Source organism: Taudactylus pleione, unplaced genomic scaffold, assembly GCF_031769625.1.
Source record: "Taudactylus pleione unplaced genomic scaffold, aTauple2 ptg000677l, whole genome shotgun sequence".
NCBI lineage: Eukaryota > Metazoa > Chordata > Amphibia > Anura > Myobatrachidae > Taudactylus > Taudactylus pleione.
In genome coordinates, this window is record NW_028285079.1 from 1,890,601 (window position 1) to 1,909,514 (window position 18,914).

Genomic DNA, 18,914 nt, shown 5'->3' on the forward strand with positions numbered 1-18,914 from the left:
GCTTCCAGCGGTAACTACTGACACGGTCACCTACACTAGAACAAAGCAATGTAACATTAGTGCATGGAATGCTTCCAGCGGTAACTACTGACACGGTCACCTACACTAGTACATAGCAATGTAACATTAGTGCATGGATTGCTTCCAGCGGTAACTACTGTCACGGTTACCTACACTAGTACAAAGCAATGTAACATTAGTGCATGGAATGCTTCCAGCGGTAACTACTGACACGGTCACCTACACTAGTACAAAGCAATGTAACATTAGTGCATGGAATGCTTCCAGCCGTAACTACTGACACGGTCACCTACACTAGTACATAGCAATGTAACATTAGTGCATGGAATGCTTCCAGCGGTAACTACTGACACGGACACCTACACTAGTACATAGCAATGTAACATTAGTGCATGGAATGCTTCCAGCGGTAACTACTGACACGGTCACCTACACTAGTACAAAGCAATGTAACATTAGTGCATGGAATGCTTCCAGCGGTAACTACTGACACGGTCACCTACACTAGTACAAAGCAATGTAACATTAGTGCATGGAATGCTTCCAGCGGTAACTACTGACACGGTCACCTACACTAGTACATAGCAATGTAACATTAGTGCATGGAATGCTTCCAGCGGTAACTACTGACACGGTCACCTACACTAGAACAAAGCAATGTAACATTAGTGCATGGAATGCTTCCAGCGGTAACTACTGACACGGTCACCTACACTAGTACATAGCAATGTAACATTAGTGCATGGATTGCTTCCAGCGGTAACTACTGACACGGTCACCTACACTAGTACATAGCAATGTAACATTAGTGCATGGAATGCTTCCAGCGGTAACTACTGACACGGTCACCTACACTAGTACAAAGCAATGTAACATTAGTGCATGGAATGCTTCCAGCGGTAACTTCTGACACGGTCACCTGCACTAGTACAAAGCAATGTAACATTAGTGCATGGAATGCTTCCAGCGGTAACTTCTGACACGGTCACCTACACTAGTACAAAGCAATGTAACATTAGTGCATGGAATGCTTCCAGCGGTAACTACTGACACGGTCACCTACACTAGTACATAGCAATGTAACATTAGTGCATGGAATGCTTCCAGCGGTAACTACTGACACGGTCACCTACACTAGAACAAAGCAATGTAACATTAGTGCATGGAATGCTTCCAGCGGTAACTACTGACACGGTCACCTACACTAGTACATAGCAATGTAACATTAGTGCATGGATTGCTTCCAGCGGTAACTACTGTCACGGTTACCTACACTAGTACAAAGCAATGTAACATTAGTGCATGGAATGCTTCCAGCGGTAAATACTGACACGGTCACCTACACTAGTACAAAGCAATGTAACATTAGTGCATGGAATGCTTCCAGCGGTAACTACTGACACGGTCACCTACACTAGTACAAAGCAATGTAACATTAGTGCATGGAATGCTTCCAGCGGTAACTACTGACACGGTCACCTACACTAGTACAAAGCTATGTAACATTAGTGCATGGAATGCTTCCAGCGGTAACTACTGACACGGTCACCTACACTAGTACAAAGCTATGTAACATTAGTGCATGGAATGCTTCCAGCGGTAACTACTGACACGGTCACCTACACTAGTACAAAGCAATGTAACATTAGTGCATGGAATGCTTCCAGCGGTAACTACTGACACGGTCACCTGCACTAGTACATAGCAATGTAACATTAGTGCATGGAATGCTTCCAGCGGTAACTACTGACACGGTCACCTACACTAGAACAAAGCAATGTAACATTAGTGCATGGAATGCTTCTAGCGGTAACTACTGACACGGTCACCTACACTAGTACATACATAGCAATGTAACATTAGTGCATGGATTGCTTCCAGCGGTAACTACTGACACGGTCACCTACACTAGTACAAAGCAATGTAACATTAGTGCATGGAATGCTTCCAGCGGTGACTACTGACACGGTCACCTACACTAGTACATAACAATGTAACATTAGTGCATGGAATGCTTCCAGCGGTAACTACTGACACGGTCACCTACACTAGAACATAGCAATGTAACATTAGTGCATGGAATGCTTCCAGCGGTAACTACTGACACGGTCACCTACACTAGAACAAAGCAATGTAACATTAGTGCATGGAATGCTTCCAGCGGTAACTACTGTCACGGTTACCTACACTAGTACAAAGCAATGTAACATTAGTGCATGGAATGCTTCCAGCGGTAAATACTGACACGGTCACCTACACTAGTACAAAGCAATGTAACATTAGTGCATGGAATGCTTCCAGCGGTAACTACTGACACGGTCACCTACACTAGTACAAAGCAATGTAACATTAGTGCATGGAATGCTTCCAGCGGTAACTACTGACACGGTCACCTACACTAGTACAAACTACAAAGCTATGTAACATTAGTGCATGGAATGCTTCCAGCGGTAACTACTGACACGGTCACCTACACTAGTACAAAGCTATGTAACATTAGTGCATGGAATGCTTCCAGCGGTAACTACTGACACGGTCACCTACACTAGTACAAAGCAATGTAACATTAGTGCATGGAATGCTTCCAGCGGTAACTACTGACACGGTCACCTACACTAGTACATAGCAATGTAACATTAGTGCATGGAATGCTTCCAGCGGTAACTACTGACACGGTCACCTACACTAGAACAAAGCAATGTAACATTAGTGCATGGAATGCTTCTAGCGGTAACTACTGACACGGTCACCTACACTAGTACATACATAGCAATGTAACATTAGTGCATGGATTGCTTCCAGCGGTAACTACTGACACGGTCACCTACACTAGTACAAAGCAATGTAACATTAGTGCATGGAATGCTTCCAGCGGTGACTACTGACACGGTCACCTACACTAGTACATAACAATGTAACATTAGTGCATGGAATGCTTCCAGCGGTAACTACTGACACGGTCACCTACACTAGAACATAGCAATGTAACATTAGTGCATGGAATGCTTCCAGCGGTAACTACTGACACGGTCACCTACACTAGAACAAAGCAATGTAACATTAGTGCATGGAATGCTTCCAGCGGTAACTACTGACACGGTCACCTACACTAGTACATAGCAATGTAACATTAGTGCATGGAATGCTTCCAGCGGTAACTACTGACACGGTCACCTACACTAGTACATAGCAATGTAACATTAGTGCATGGAATGCTTCCAGCGGTAACTACTGACACGGTCACCTACACTAGTACAAAGCAATGTAACATTAGTGCATGGAATGCTTCCAGCGGTAACTACTGACACGGTCACCTGCACTAGTACAAAGCAATGTAACATTAGTGCATGGAATGCTTCCAGCCGTAACTACTGACACGGTCACCTACATTAGTACATAGCAATGTAACATTAGTGCATGGAATGCTTCCAGCGGTAACTACTGACACGGTCACCTACACTAGTACAAAGCAATGTAACATTAGTGCATGGAATGCTTCCAGCGGTAACTACTGACACGGTCACCTACACTAGTACATAGCAATGTAACATTAGTGCATGGAATGCTTCTATCGGTAACTACTGACACGGTCACCTACACTAGTACATACATAGCAATGTAACATTAGTGCATGGATTGCTTCCAGCGGTAACTACTGACACGGTCACCTACACTAGTACAAAGCAATGTAACATTAGTGCATGGAATGCTTCCAGCGGTGACTACTGACACGGTCACCTACACTAGTACATAACAATGTAACATTAGTGCATGGAATGCTTCCAGCGGTAACTACTGACACGGTCACCTACACTAGTAGAAAGCAATGTAACATTAGTGCATGGAATGCTTCCAGCGGTAACTACTGACACGGTCACCTACACTAGTACAAAGCTATGTAGCATTAGTGCATGGAATGCTTCCAGCGGTAACTACTGACACGGTCACCTACACTAGTACAAAGCAATGTAACATTAGTGCATGGAATGCTTCCAGCGGTAACTACTGACACGGTCACCTACACTAGTACATAGCAATGTAACATTAGTGCATGGAATGCTTCCAGCGGTAACTACTGACACGGTCACCTACACTAGAACAAAGCAATGTAACATTAGTGCATGGAATGCTTCCAGCGGTAACTTCTGACACGGTCACCTACACTAGTACAATGCAATGTAACATTAGTGCATGGATTGCTTCCAGCGGTAACTACTGACACGGTCACCTACACTAGTACATAGCAATGTAACATTAGTGCATGGAATGCTTCCAGCTGTAACTACTGACACGGTCACCTACACTAGGTCATAGCAATGTAACATTAGTGCATGGAATGCTTCCAGCGGTAACTACTGACACGGTCACCTACACTAGTACAAAGCAATGTAACATTAGTGCATGGAATGCTTCCAGCTGTAACTACTGACACGGTCACCTACACCAGTACACAGCAATGTAACATTAGTGCATGGAATGCTTCCAGCGGTAACTACTGACACGGTCACCTACACTAGTACAAAGCTATGTAACATTAGTGCATGGAATGCTTCCAGCGGTAACTACTGACACGGTCACCTACACTAGTACAAAGCAATGTATCATTAGTGCATGGAATGCTTCCAGCTGTAACTACTGACACGGTCACCTACACTAGTACAAAGCAATGTAACATTAGTGCATGGAATGCTTCCAGCTGTAACTACTGACACGGTCACCTACACTAGTACAAAGCTATGTAACATTAGTGCATGGAATGCTTCCAGCTGTAACTACTGACACGGTCACCTACACTAGTACAAGGCAATGTAACATTAGTGCATGGAATGCTTCCAGCGGTAACTACTGACACGGTCACCTACACTAGTACAAAGCAATGTAACATTAGTGCATGGAATGCTTCCAGCGGTAACTACTGACACGGTCACCTACACTAGTACATAGCAATGTAACATTAGTGCATGGAATGCTTCCAGCGGTAACTACTGACACGGTCACCTACACTAGTACATAGCAATGTAACATTAGTGCATGGAATGCTTCCAGCCGTAACTACTGACACGGTCACCTGCACTAGTACAAAGCTATGTAATATTAGTGCATGGAATGCTTCCAGCTGTAACTACTGACACGGTCACCTGCACTAGTACAAAGCAATGTAACATTAGTGCATGGAATGCTTCCAGCGGTAACTTCTGACACGGTCACCTACACTAGTACATAGCAATGTAACATTAGTGCATGGAATGCTTCCAGCGGTAACTACTGACACGGTCACCTACACTAGTACAAAGCAAAGTAACATTAGTGCATGGAATGCTCCCAGCGGTAACTACTGACACGGTCACCTACACTAGTACATAGCAATGTAGCAATGTAACATTAGTGCATGGAATGCTTCCAGCGGTAACTACTGACACGGTCACCTTCACTAGTACAAAGCAATGTAACATTAGTGCATGGAATGCTTCCAGCGGTAACTACTGACATGGTCACCTACACTAGTACATAGGAATGTAACATTAGTGCATGGAATGCTTCCAGCGGTAACTACTGACACGGTCACCTGCACTAGTACAAAGCTATGTAACATTAGTGCATGGAATGCTTCCAGCGGTAACTACTGACACGGTCACCTACACTAGTACACAGCAATGTATCATTAGTGCATGGAATGCTCCCAGCGGTAACTACTGACACGGTCACCTACACTAGTACAAAGCAAAGTAACATTAGTGCATGGAATGCTCCCAGCGGTAACTACTGACACGGTCACCTACACTAGTACATAGCAATGTAGCAATGTAACATTAGTGCATGGAATGCTTCCAGCGGTAACTACTGACACGGTCACCTTCACTAGTACAAAGCAATGTAACATTAGTGCATGGAATGCTTCCAGCGGTAACTACTGACATGGTCACCTACACTAGTACAAAGCAAAGTAACATTAGTGCATGGAATGCTCCCAGCGGTAACTACTGACACGGTCACCTACACTAGTACATAGCAATGTAGCAATGTAACATTAGTGCATGGAATGCTCCCAGCGGTAACTACTGACACGGTCACCTACACTAGTACAAAGCAAAGTAACATTAGTGCATGGAATGCTCCCAGCAGTAACTACTGACACGGTCACCTACACTAGTACATAGCAATGTAGCAATGTAACATTAGTGCATGGAATGCTTCCAGCGGTAACTACTGACACGGTCACCTTCACTAGTACAAAGCAATGTAACATTAGTGCATGGAATGCTTCCAGCGGTAACTACTGACATGGTCACCTACACTAGTACATAGCAATGTAACATTAGTGCATGGAATGCTTCCAGCGGTAACTACTGACACGGTCACCTACACTAGTACAAAGCAAAGTAACATTAGTGCATGGAATGCTTCCAGCGGTAACTACTGACACGGTCACCTACACTAGTACAAAGCAAAGTAACATTAGTGCATGGAATGCTCCCAGCGGTAACTACTGACACGGTCACCTACACTAGTACATAGCAATGTAGCAATGTAACATTAGTGCATGGAATGCTTCCAGCGGTAACTACTGACACGGTCACCTTCACTAGTACAAAGCAATGTAACATTAGTGCATGGAATGCTTCCAGCGGTAACTACTGACATGGTCACCTACACTAGTACATAGCAATGTAACATTAGTGCATGGAATGCTTCCAGCGGTAACTACTGACACGGTCACCTACACTAGTACAAAGCAAAGTAACATTAGTGCATGGAATGCTCCCAGCGGTAACTACTGACACGGTCACCTACACTAGTACATAGCAATGTAGCAATGTAACATTAGTGCATGGAATGCTCCCAGCGGTAACTACTGACACGGTCACCTACACTAGTACAAAGCAAAGTAACATTAGTGCATGGAATGCTCCCAGCGGTAACTACTGACACGGTCACCTACACTAGTACATAGCAATGTAGCAATGTAACATTAGTGCATGGAATGCTTCCAGCGGTAACTACTGACACGGTCACCTTCACTAGTACAAAGCAATGTAACATTAGTGCATGGAATGCTTCCAGCGGTAACTACTGACATGGTCACCTACACTAGTACATAGCAATGTAACATTAGTGAATGGAATGCTTCCAGCGGTAACTACTGACACGGTCACCTACACTAGTACAAAGCAAAGTAACATTAGTGCATGGAATGCTCCCAGCGGTAACTACTGACACGGTCACCTACACTAGTACATAGCAATGTAGCAATGTAACATTAGTGCATGGAATGCTCCCAGCGGTAACTACTGACACGGTCACCTACACTAGTACAAAGCAAAGTAACATTAGTGCATGGAATGCTCCCAGCGGTAACTACTGACACGGTCACCTACACTAGTACATAGCAATGTAGCAATGTAACATTAGTGCATGGAATGCTTCCAGCGGTAACTACTGACACGGTCACCTTCACTAGTACAAAGCAATGTAACATTAGTGCATGGAATGCTTCCAGCGGTAACTACTGACATGGTCACCTACACTAGTACATAGCAATGTAACATTAGTGCATGGAATGCTTCCAGCGGTAACTACTGACACGGTCACCTACACTAGTACAAAGCAAAGTAACATTAGTGCATGGAATGCTTCCAGCGGTAACTACTGACACGGTCACCTACACTAGTACAAAGCAAAGTAACATTAGTGCATGGAATGCTTCCAGCGGTAACTACTGACACGGTCACCTACACTAGTACAAAGCAAAGTAACATTAGTGCATGGAATGCTCCCAGCGGTAACTACTGACACGGTCACCTACACTAGTACATAGCAATGTAGCAATGTAACATTAGTGCATGGAATGCTTCCAGCGGTAACTACTGACACGGTCACCTTCACTAGTACAAAGCAATGTAACATTAGTGCATGGAATGCTTCCAGCGGTAACTACTGACATGGTCACCTACACTAGTACAAAGCAATGTAACATTAGTGCATGGAATGCTTCCAGCGGTAACTACTGACACGGTCACCTACACTAGTACATAGCAATGTAACATTAGTGCATGGAATGCTTCCAGCGGTGACTACTGACACGGTCACCTACACTAGTACAAAGCAATGTAACATTAGTGCATGGAATGCTTCTATCGGTAACTACTGACACGGTCACCTACACTAGTACATAGCAATGTAACATTAGTGCATGGAATGCTTCCAGCGGTAACTACTGACACGGTCACCTGCACTAGTACAAAGCTATGTAACATTAGTGCATGGAATGCTTCCAGCGGTAACTACTGACACGGTCACCTACACTAGTACACAGCAATGTATCATTAGTGCATGGAATGCTCCCAGCGGTAACTACTGACACGGTCACCTACATTAGTACAAAGCAATGTAACATTAGTGCATGGAATGCTCCCAGCGGTAACTACTGACACGGTCACCTACACTAGTACAAAGCAAAGTAACATTAGTGCATGGAATGCTCCCAGCGGTAACTACTGACACGGTCACCTACACTAGTACATAGCAATGTAGCAATGTAACATTAGTGCATGGAATGCTTCCAGCGGTAACTACTGACACGGTCACCTTCACTAGTACAAAGCAATGTAACATTAGTGCATGGAATGCTTCCAGCGGTAACTACTGACATGGTCACCTACACTAGTACATAGCAATGTAACATTAGTGCATGGAATGCTTCCAGCGGTAACTACTGACACGGTCACCTACACTAGTACAAAGCAAAGTAACATTAGTGCATGGAATGCTCCCAGCGGTAACTACTGACACGGTCACCTACACTAGTACATAGCAATGTAGCAATGTAACATTAGTGCATGGAATGCTCCCAGCGGTAACTACTGACACGGTCACCTACACTAGTACAAAGCAAAGTAACATTAGTGCATGGAATGCTCCCAGCGGTAACTACTGACACGGTCACCTACACTAGTACATAGCAATGTAGCAATGTAACATTAGTGCATGGAATGCTTCCAGCGGTAACTACTGACACGGTCACCTTCACTAGTACAAAGCAATGTAACATTAGTGCATGGAATGCTTCCAGCGGTAACTACTGACATGGTCACCTACACTAGTACATAGCAATGTAACATTAGTGCATGGAATGCTTCCAGCGGTAACTACTGACACGGTCACCTACACTAGTACAAAGCAAAGTAACATTAGTGCATGGAATGCTCCCAGCGGTAACTACTGACACGGTCACCTACACTAGTACATAGCAATGTAGCAATGTAACATTAGTGCATGGAATGCTCCCAGCGGTAACTACTGACACGGTCACCTACACTAGTACAAAGCAAAGTAACATTAGTGCATGGAATGCTCCCAGCGGTAACTACTGACACGGTCACCTACACTAGTACATAGCAATGTAGAAATGTAACATTAGTGCATGGAATGCTTCCAGCGGTAACTACTGACACGGTCACCTTCACTAGTACAAAGCAATGTAACATTAGTGCATGGAATGCTTCCAGCGGTAACTACTGACATGGTCACCTACACTAGTACATAGCAATGTAACATTAGTGCATGGAATGCTTCCAGCGGTAACTACTGACACGGTCACCTACACTAGTACAAAGCAAAGTAACATTAGTGCATGGAATGCTTCCAGCGGTAACTACTGACACGGTCACCTACACTAGTACAAAGCAAAGTAACATTAGTGCATGGAATGCTTCCAGCGGTAACTACTGACACGGTCACCTACACTAGTACAAAGCAAAGTAACATTAGTGCATGGAATGCTCCCAGCGGTAACTACTGACACGGTCACCTACACTAGTACATAGCAATGTAGCAATGTAACATTAGTGCATGGAATGCTTCCAGCGGTAACTACTGACACGGTCACCTTCACTAGTACAAAGCAATGTAACATTAGTGCATGGAATGCTTCCAGCGGTAACTACTGACATGGTCACCTACACTAGTACAAAGCAATGTAACATTAGTGCATGGAATGCTTCCAGCGGTAACTACTGACACGGTCACCTACACTAGTACATAGCAATGTAACATTAGTGCATGGAATGCTTCCAGCGGTGACTACTGACACGGTCACCTACACTAGTACAAAGCAATGTAACATTAGTGCATGGAATGCTTCTATCGGTAACTACTGACACGGTCACCTACACTAGTACATAGCAATGTAACATTAGTGCATGGAATGCTTCCAGCGGTAACTACTGACACGGTCACCTGCACTAGTACAAAGCTATGTAACATTAGTGCATGGAATGCTTCCAGCGGTAACTACTGACACGGTCACCTACACTAGTACACAGCAATGTATCATTAGTGCATGGAATGCTCCCAGCGGTAACTACTGACACGGTCACCTACACTAGTACAAAGCAATGTAACATTAGTGCATGGAATGCTCCCAGCGGTAACTACTGACACGGTCACCTACACTAGTACAAAGCAAAGTAACATTAGTGCATGGAATGCTCCCAGCGGTAACTACTGACACGGTCACCTACACTAGTACATAGCAATGTAGCAATGTAACATTAGTGCATGGAATGCTTCCAGCGGTAACTACTGACACGGTCACCTTCACTAGTACAAAGCAATGTAACATTAGTGCATGGAATGCTTCCAGCGGTAACTACTGACATGGTCACCTACACTAGTACATAGCAATGTAACATTAGTGCATGGAATGCTTCCAGCGGTTACTACTGACACGGTCACCTACACTAGTACAAAGCAAAGTAACATTAGTGCATGGAATGCTCCCAGCGGTAACTACTGACACGGTCACCTACACTAGTACATAGCAATGTAGCAATGTAACATTAGTGCATGGAATGCTCCCAGCGGTAACTACTGACACGGTCACCTACACTAGTACAAAGCAAAGTAACATTAGTGCATGGAATGCTCCCAGCGGTAACTACTGACACGGTCACCTACACTAGTACATAGCAATGTAGCAATGTAACATTAGTGCATGGAATGCTTCCAGCGGTAACTACTGACACGGTCACCTTCACTAGTACAAAGCAATGTAACATTAGTGCATGGAATGCTTCCAGCGGTAACTACTGACATGGTCACCTACACTAGTACATAGCAATGTAACATTAGTGCATGGAATGCTTCCAGCGGTAACTACTGACACGGTCACCTACACTAGTACAAAGCAAAGTAACATTAGTGCATGGAATGCTTCCAGCGGTAACTACTGACACGGTCACCTACACTAGTACAAAGCAAAGTAACATTAGTGCATGGAATGCTTCCAGCGGTAACTACTGACACGGTCACCTACACTAGTACAAAGCAAAGTAACATTAGTGCATGGAATGCTCCCAGCGGTAACTACTGACACGGTCACCTACACTAGTACATAGCAATGTAGCAATGTAACATTAGTGCATGGAATGCTTCCAGCGGTAACTACTGACACGGTCACCTTCACTAGTACAAAGCAATGTAACATTAGTGCATGGAATGCTTCCAGCGGTAACTACTGACATGGTCACCTACACTAGTACATAGCAATGTAACATTAGTGCATGGAATGCTTCCAGCGGTAACTACTGACACGGTCACCTACACTAGTACAAAGCAAAGTAACATTAGTGCATGGAATGCTCCCAGCGGTAACTACTGACACGGTCACCTACACTAGTACATAGCAATGTAGCAATGTAACATTAGTGCATGGAATGCTCCCAGCGGTAACTACTGACACGGTCACCTACACTAGTACAAAGCAAAGTAACATTAGTGCATGGAATGCTCCCAGCGGTAACTACTGACACGGTCACCTACACTAGTACATAGCAATGTAGCAATGTAACATTAGTGCATGGAATGCTTCCAGCGGTAACTACTGACACGGTCACCTTCACTAGTACAAAGCAATGTAACATTAGTGCATGGAATGCTTCCAGCGGTAACTACTGACATGGTCACCTACACTAGTACATAGCAATGTAACATTAGTGCATGGAATGCTTCCAGCGGTAACTACTGACACGGTCACCTACACTAGTACAAAGCAAAGTAACATTAGTGCATGGAATGCTTCCAGCGGTAACTACTGACACGGTCACCTACACTAGTACAAAGCAAAGTAACATTAGTGCATGGAATGCTTCCAGCGGTAACTACTGACACGGTCACCTACACTAGTACAAAGCAAAGTAACATTAGTGCATGGAATGCTCCCAGCGGTAACTACTGACACGGTCACCTACACTAGTACATAGCAATGTAGCAATGTAACATTAGTGCATGGAATGCTTCCAGCGGTAACTACTGACACGGTCACCTTCACTAGTACAAAGCAATGTAACATTAGTGCATGGAATGCTTCCAGCGGTAACTACTGACATGGTCACCTACACTAGTACAAAGCAATGTAACATTAGTGCATGGAATGCTTCCAGCGGTAACTACTGACATGGTCACCTACACTAGTACATAGCAATGTAACATTAGTGCATGGAATGCTTCCAGCGGTAACTACTGACACGGTCACCTTCACTAGTACAAAGCAATGTAACATTAGTGCATGGAATGCTTCCAGCGGTAACTACTGACATGGTCACCTACACTAGTACAAAGCAATGTAACATTAGTGCATGGAATGCTTCCAGCGGTAACTACTGACACGGTCACCTACACTAGTACAAAGCAATGTAACATTAGTGCATGGAATGCTTCCAGCGGTAACTACTGACACGGTCACCTACACTAGTACATAGCAATGTAACATTAGTGCATGGAATGCTTCCAGCGGTGACTACTGACATGGTCACCTACACTAGTACAAAGCAATGTAACATTAGTGCATGGAATGCTTCCAGCGGTAACTACTGACACGGTCACCTACACTAGTACAAAGCAATGTAACATTAGTGCATGGAATGCTTCCAGCGGTAACTACTGACATGGTCACCTACACTAGTACAAAGCAATGTAACATTAGTGCATGGAATGCTTCCAGCGGTAACTACTGACACGGTCACCTACACTAGTACAAAGCAATGTAACATTAGTGCATGGAATGCTTCTATCGGTAACTACTGACACGGTCACCTACACTAGTACAAAGCAAAGTAACATTAGTGCATGGAATGCTTCCAGCGGTAACTACTGACACGGTCACCTACACTAGTACATAGCAATGTAACATTAGTGCATGGAATGCTTCCAGCGGTAACTACTGACACGGTCACCTACACTAGTACATAGCAATGTAACATTAGTGCATGGAATGCTTCCAGCGGTAACTACTGACACGGTCACCTGCACTAGTACATAGCAATGTACCTAGGAAGATCTAGTAATATAAAATGTGGTGTAAGTTCATGTAACATTAGAATTTGGGACCATTGAGACGCTCATTAGGGAATGAGGGTCCTGTTGTAAAATCTGTAATATCTGACAATGGAAATTGAGGCAAAGTAATGTAGATCTGATTGGATATAACTGTAATTCCTGGATCAACGTTTACTTATAAGTGTAAACAGTCTTACGCAGCACTGTACACAGAATAGGTCTCATTCACAACAGTCCATGCCCCAGGGATTGTTACATTCTATACTATACACCCATTAGACACGGGGAGAACTCGAAAACTCCACACAGATAGGGCCTTTGGCAGAAACAAACTCATGATACCAGTGATGCAAGGCAGCAATGCTAACTACTGTACCACCATGCTGTCCATGCTCAGAGTAATGTGTATACATATATATATATATTTATATATATATATATATATGGAGCGACCAGATATATTATATTGGTCCATACAGAGGATATGGGATTTTTAAATTAATGGAAAACCTCTTATTTTACCTTTAGCTTTGATATAGTATTAAACCAACACAACTCCAGATTGGCGCTAATAGACCTAGTTATAATAAATCAGTAAAGAATAGCAGCATACACCTGTGGGGTTGTGTGACCCCACTAAAATAAGACTAATCCACCAATAGTCCATGCAGCACTAATTAATCATGTGTGGTGTTGCACTAATAACTCCCAATTATACTATATAAAAAGGCCTGACATGACAGAAAAAACAAGACGCCATTATACTATAATAAATACAAATATTTTTATATAAACATGAATCAATAAAATTCATGCACTATACATAGTACCGTAATACAATTAATATGAACATTTAATCATAATAAATTATGTATAAATATATTTTATGCAATGACTGGATCATATATGAAAAAAGTCATCAATGAGAACCAACATCAAAGTATTTAAAAAAGTCTATTTCAGACTCTAATTCCTCACCGGACCTTTAGTTATAAGTAAACAGATACTGTCCTCATTGGTCAGACCTCCGTGTCTGTACCATAGAAGGACGCAGTATGTGAGCGGTGCTTTGTAATCGCAGAATGCGGAGTCCCAGCTTTAGGACTGTTCGGTGTTCGCAGTTCTCTAGTCTGTAATTCAGCCAGCTTGTGACCACCTTAGTTATTTGCTGCTTCTGTCTAGTGATAAAAGCTCCGTCCTGGTATAGTAATAAACAGCTCCCGCTTGGTTTATTGTTAAGGTCCTTGGTTATAATTGTATGGAATTACTGTAAGATACAGGTAGCCGAGACCACTGACGCATTTCGCTTCCATTTGAGGAGGCTTTATCAAAGAGCATGCATTGCTGATATAGGGGCATATGTATCAAAGCTTGAGGTGAGATAAAATTGTGAAATATATATCACCAACCAATCAGCTCCAAACTATCATTTCTTAAACACAGCCTGCCAAATGTAAGTTGGAAGCTGATTGGTTGGTGATGTATATCTTACAATTTTATCTCACATCAAGCTTTGATACATATGCCCCATAGTATTAATTAGCTCAGGGAGTTATAGAACGATGGGACATTTACCTATGTGGTGATTACAGTTGTACATATACTGGATGCTGGTTGGATGTGGAAATGGCGCCTACTGAACATAAAAGATGAGGCCACCTCTGAGCAGGCGTAACGATCGGGCCGTGGGGGGAGGAATAAATTCTGTATATACTAATGATGCCGCAGAGGGAGTTCTCCGTCCGTGTTCTGCTGGGTCATTATGGTACATAAAGCCCTATAATCACATTTCCATTCCCGGAATGACTCGTCTTATATCTTAGTGCTGACTTTTAGACGTATCGGCTGATGGTGACTTGCGCCAGCCCCGTGCTATGTGGAATAGTTCCATATGCGTGATGCAGTGTTCCTTTGGCACTCCAACAAGTCATAGCGGTTCCGTGCGATCACATCGCTGACTCCCGGTTCCGAAAGTGCCCAATTTCACAGAAAGACAGATCCGGCCAAGTTTCACTAGACTGATACGCAAATATGCGCACACTCGCACCTGCACAATAACTCGCCATTTGCGCATGTACACAGAGATCCAGCCGACTCACGATCAGTCCCCTGGCGTCTGTACTGGGCAGATGATAACTTTACCAGGGACGTATTACAATAGGGGAGTTTGGGGTAGTGCTCTGGGGCCCTGTTTGGTCTTCACCAATTCCCGCTTTACTAGACAGGCCCCATCTCTGGGTTACTGGATATCTGCCCACAGCAGGATTCTCAGCTCACCCCTCAGCAGCCAGTAGCAGCGCATGTTTTCAAGATCTCGTCAGAGGTAGAAAAACATTACGTGTCTGTTTCTTATCGCATGCATTTGTTTAGTCACCAATTCCTACACCTGTACTACATACACGTGGAGAACATTCGTCCTTAGTGCTCCCTAAGGACATATGTGAGACCCAGGGGATCTGCAGGTTATTATGCTGGAACACACGGAGCTGCCTCAGGAACATGACATGAAATGACGGCTAGAACGCCCCATGATCCATGTTCTCTTCTCCTGTTTCAGGTCTGGAACTTCAGCAGCCTCTTCTCTCCCGTCCACCGGTGGAAGTTTGATGACATCTCCCCCATGTCTGAACACCTGAAGGTTTGTCCGTTCAATTCCCCGGAGAGGAAAAAGGATCCGTTCCAGCTCCCCAGTGTGACCGGGTCTCAGCAGCAGAAGGAGAGTTTATTGAACCTTAGGAGGAGGCTGTAACCACTGACCCCTGACGGAAACGCACTCACCGAGATAGAGGGGGCAGGAAGGCACCATTGGCCGGGGCTAAACTATCAAATGACACTTCGCAAGACCCAAAGTTTCCTCTGGCACTTCTGATGCCCTCAGTGTAACCCCTAACATGGCGTTGGTGGGTGCAGGGTCCCTCATCTCTGAGCACCACATGGGTGAGGAACAATCATGCTGTGGGAGAAGTCTATCCTCAGCTACCTCAAGTTTGACCCTTATTTCTCCTTTGTGTGCCCAACCCCCAGTAGAACCCAGATGGCTCCAGTGACCCCGAACCTCCATATTACCTATTAAACCTGGACTGTTCTAGTCTCACCCACCTAATTCTCCCAACCTTGCAGCCTGTGGCATGGGCACACCTGGTGCCAATTACATACTGGCACACGCAGGTCCCAGTGGGCAGAGAAGCAGAGAATATGACCCTTTGCACCTAGCAGGGGCATGACCACACATACCTGGATTCCTAAGCAAATGGAACCCTCCATGCACCAATATAATGTCCAACCCACCATGACATCTGGCCCCATGCCTAGTCATTATCCAACAGGCTGATTATTATAAGTTACATAAGTCTGAGTTATATATACCGGCATTTTATCCTCATTATTGTCATATAACTGAGGGGATAAATCCATCATGAAGCCATATTAAATTTACGCTGTAAGACACGTTATCCTCTGGGACACATGGCTGCCGTGTGCTGCTGGCCCCGTATGTAGTTATACCCTCAGTACCCAGCAGAGCTGCCAACTATCCCTAATCCCCAGCAGCTCAGTAACCACGGAAACTCATTTCTTTATGTTAGAGATGTGCGGTTCGGTTTCAGCTCGGTTGTTCCCGCCTAGTTTGGATATCAGAACAAGGCAAAACATCGTCCTTCACGAACATCTTTACCGAGATGCCCGTAACAGATGACGCTTTGCCTCTTTTACGAGATCCGAACTTGGCAGGAAGATCTGAGCCAAAACCGAGCCGCATATCTCTTATATATTTTGAATGTGTGACATAGACAGGAATATATATAATAAATATGTAATAAATAGAACAGGTAGACTGGTGTTTTTCTCATTGATAACTCCTTGCACATTATACAGTGTCGTGTTCATGAACATAAATATAAAATTGAGTTTCTTAAAAAAAAAAAAAAAAAAAGGAGAATAACGCACACGGCCGGACAGATCATCTGGACATTCTGGATCAACTGTTTGGGGGCGGTGGTGTGTGGCCACACCCCGGTGACTCATGGCACGCCCCAGTGATGCTTGGCCACACCCCTTTCTCCTGTTACCTGGCACCTATGGGACACACATGGGTAGAATGTTGGGGCCTAGTTTAAGCCCCAGTACATCCCCTATCCTGCATAGAATAATATCAGCATGGGGCTTACTTGGACCCGAGACGTAAATGTGATTTGTGGCTATTTTTTGGCTGCAGGCCACCTATTGGGAATGTGCATACGCCAATTATAACAATCCACGTCTTTTTTCATGCGTACACATGACTAGCGATTACATACAATGAAAGGATCCGGCGTGCAGAGGCAGAGAGCGGGCATGCGTACATGGGTAGTGGGTGCGTAGTAGGGGAGTGGTGTAGGCATGCAGAGGAGCAGTGCCAATAACATGACAGGCACATATATATTCCATAGGCAAAAGACCTTAAGGTTTCACATGTCCCATTAGGGCTACTTAGACATGATCTGAAATATCACAAAACCTACTGAATTTCTGCCATTCAAACTCAACAAAGCAATGAAATTACGTTCATTAAGTCTGACGCCTTAATGGACGTGTTCCTTGCGCAATACAGATATGGTATGTCATCACACCCTGTGGTTTGCTGCAGATTCAGCACTCTCACAGAGTGATATTGCTGTCACTCACAAAATGGTGGAGCTGCTAATTCACAGAATTGTGTGCTCATTGGAATACACACATGCAGTCTATGCAACTGAGGTATGAGCAGAAGTTAAAGCTGCGCCGATGGCATAAGAGTGGGGTGGATGGGGGGAGTACAGAGTGGTATGAACGTGGGAAGACGGAGCAGCGCAGATGGGTAAAGACAGATTAATGCGGATTATTTATGGTTACTGTGACTGACAAAACCAGTGCTGGTGACTGCAATTCATAATGGACAAACAGAAGCGCAGCCCTGTCCTCCACCACATAACTGACCCTAAGGGTGACATATAAGCACAAGTTACTTCATTTAATCATTTTTGCTGAATTTCTCAATAATAAACCTTTGGCCCAGGGGTGCCGTGAAAAAAACGCTGATACTCTAGGGCGCCGTGATTCAGGTAAGTTTGGAAACTGCTGAACTAATGTATTGTGGTGCCATCTAGTGGCTGACATTAGTCACAGCACCTAATTTAGTAGATTTTGGTTTTTATTTAGTCTTCAAAATGGTTTTAATTTAAGTGTTGCATGTTCTTATATGCACCAAACACTTTTGTCATATTTATATGATATTTTACTAATACAATTTTTTTCAATTTTATCACTATATTCAATCTCCGGAGTTTTGAAGGAAGATTTTATACTCCTGGAATAATTACACAGTTTCGATATTCATACACTAGATGGCGCTGCTGTTTCACTATTGTTGAAATATCTATCTATCTATCTATCTATCTATCTATCTATTATATATATATATATATTTTTTTTTAACTAAGAACAGAAGAGTGGGAATGGATGTGAACATAGAGAATTGTGAAATAATTGGCTTTTCACATTGAGGGGCATATTCAATTGGGGGAGAGAATAGCAAACATCCT

The 18,914-nt window shown here is 43.8% G+C and overlaps 1 protein-coding gene across 1 annotated transcript in view; it reads left to right on the forward strand.

The window, feature by feature from the left end:
* The window catches only part of LOC148478140 (F-box only protein 40-like), a 33,965-nt gene extending 16,785 nt beyond the window's left edge, over window positions 1–17,180 (forward strand). The window contains exon 4 of the mRNA XM_088455885.1: window positions 15,914–17,180. Coding sequence (XP_088312011.1) covers window positions 15,914–16,105 — 192 coding nt within the window. The 3' untranslated portion in view covers window positions 16,106–17,180. The remainder of the gene's footprint in view (window positions 1–15,913) is intronic.
* Window positions 17,181–18,914: the final 1,734 nt, after the last annotated feature.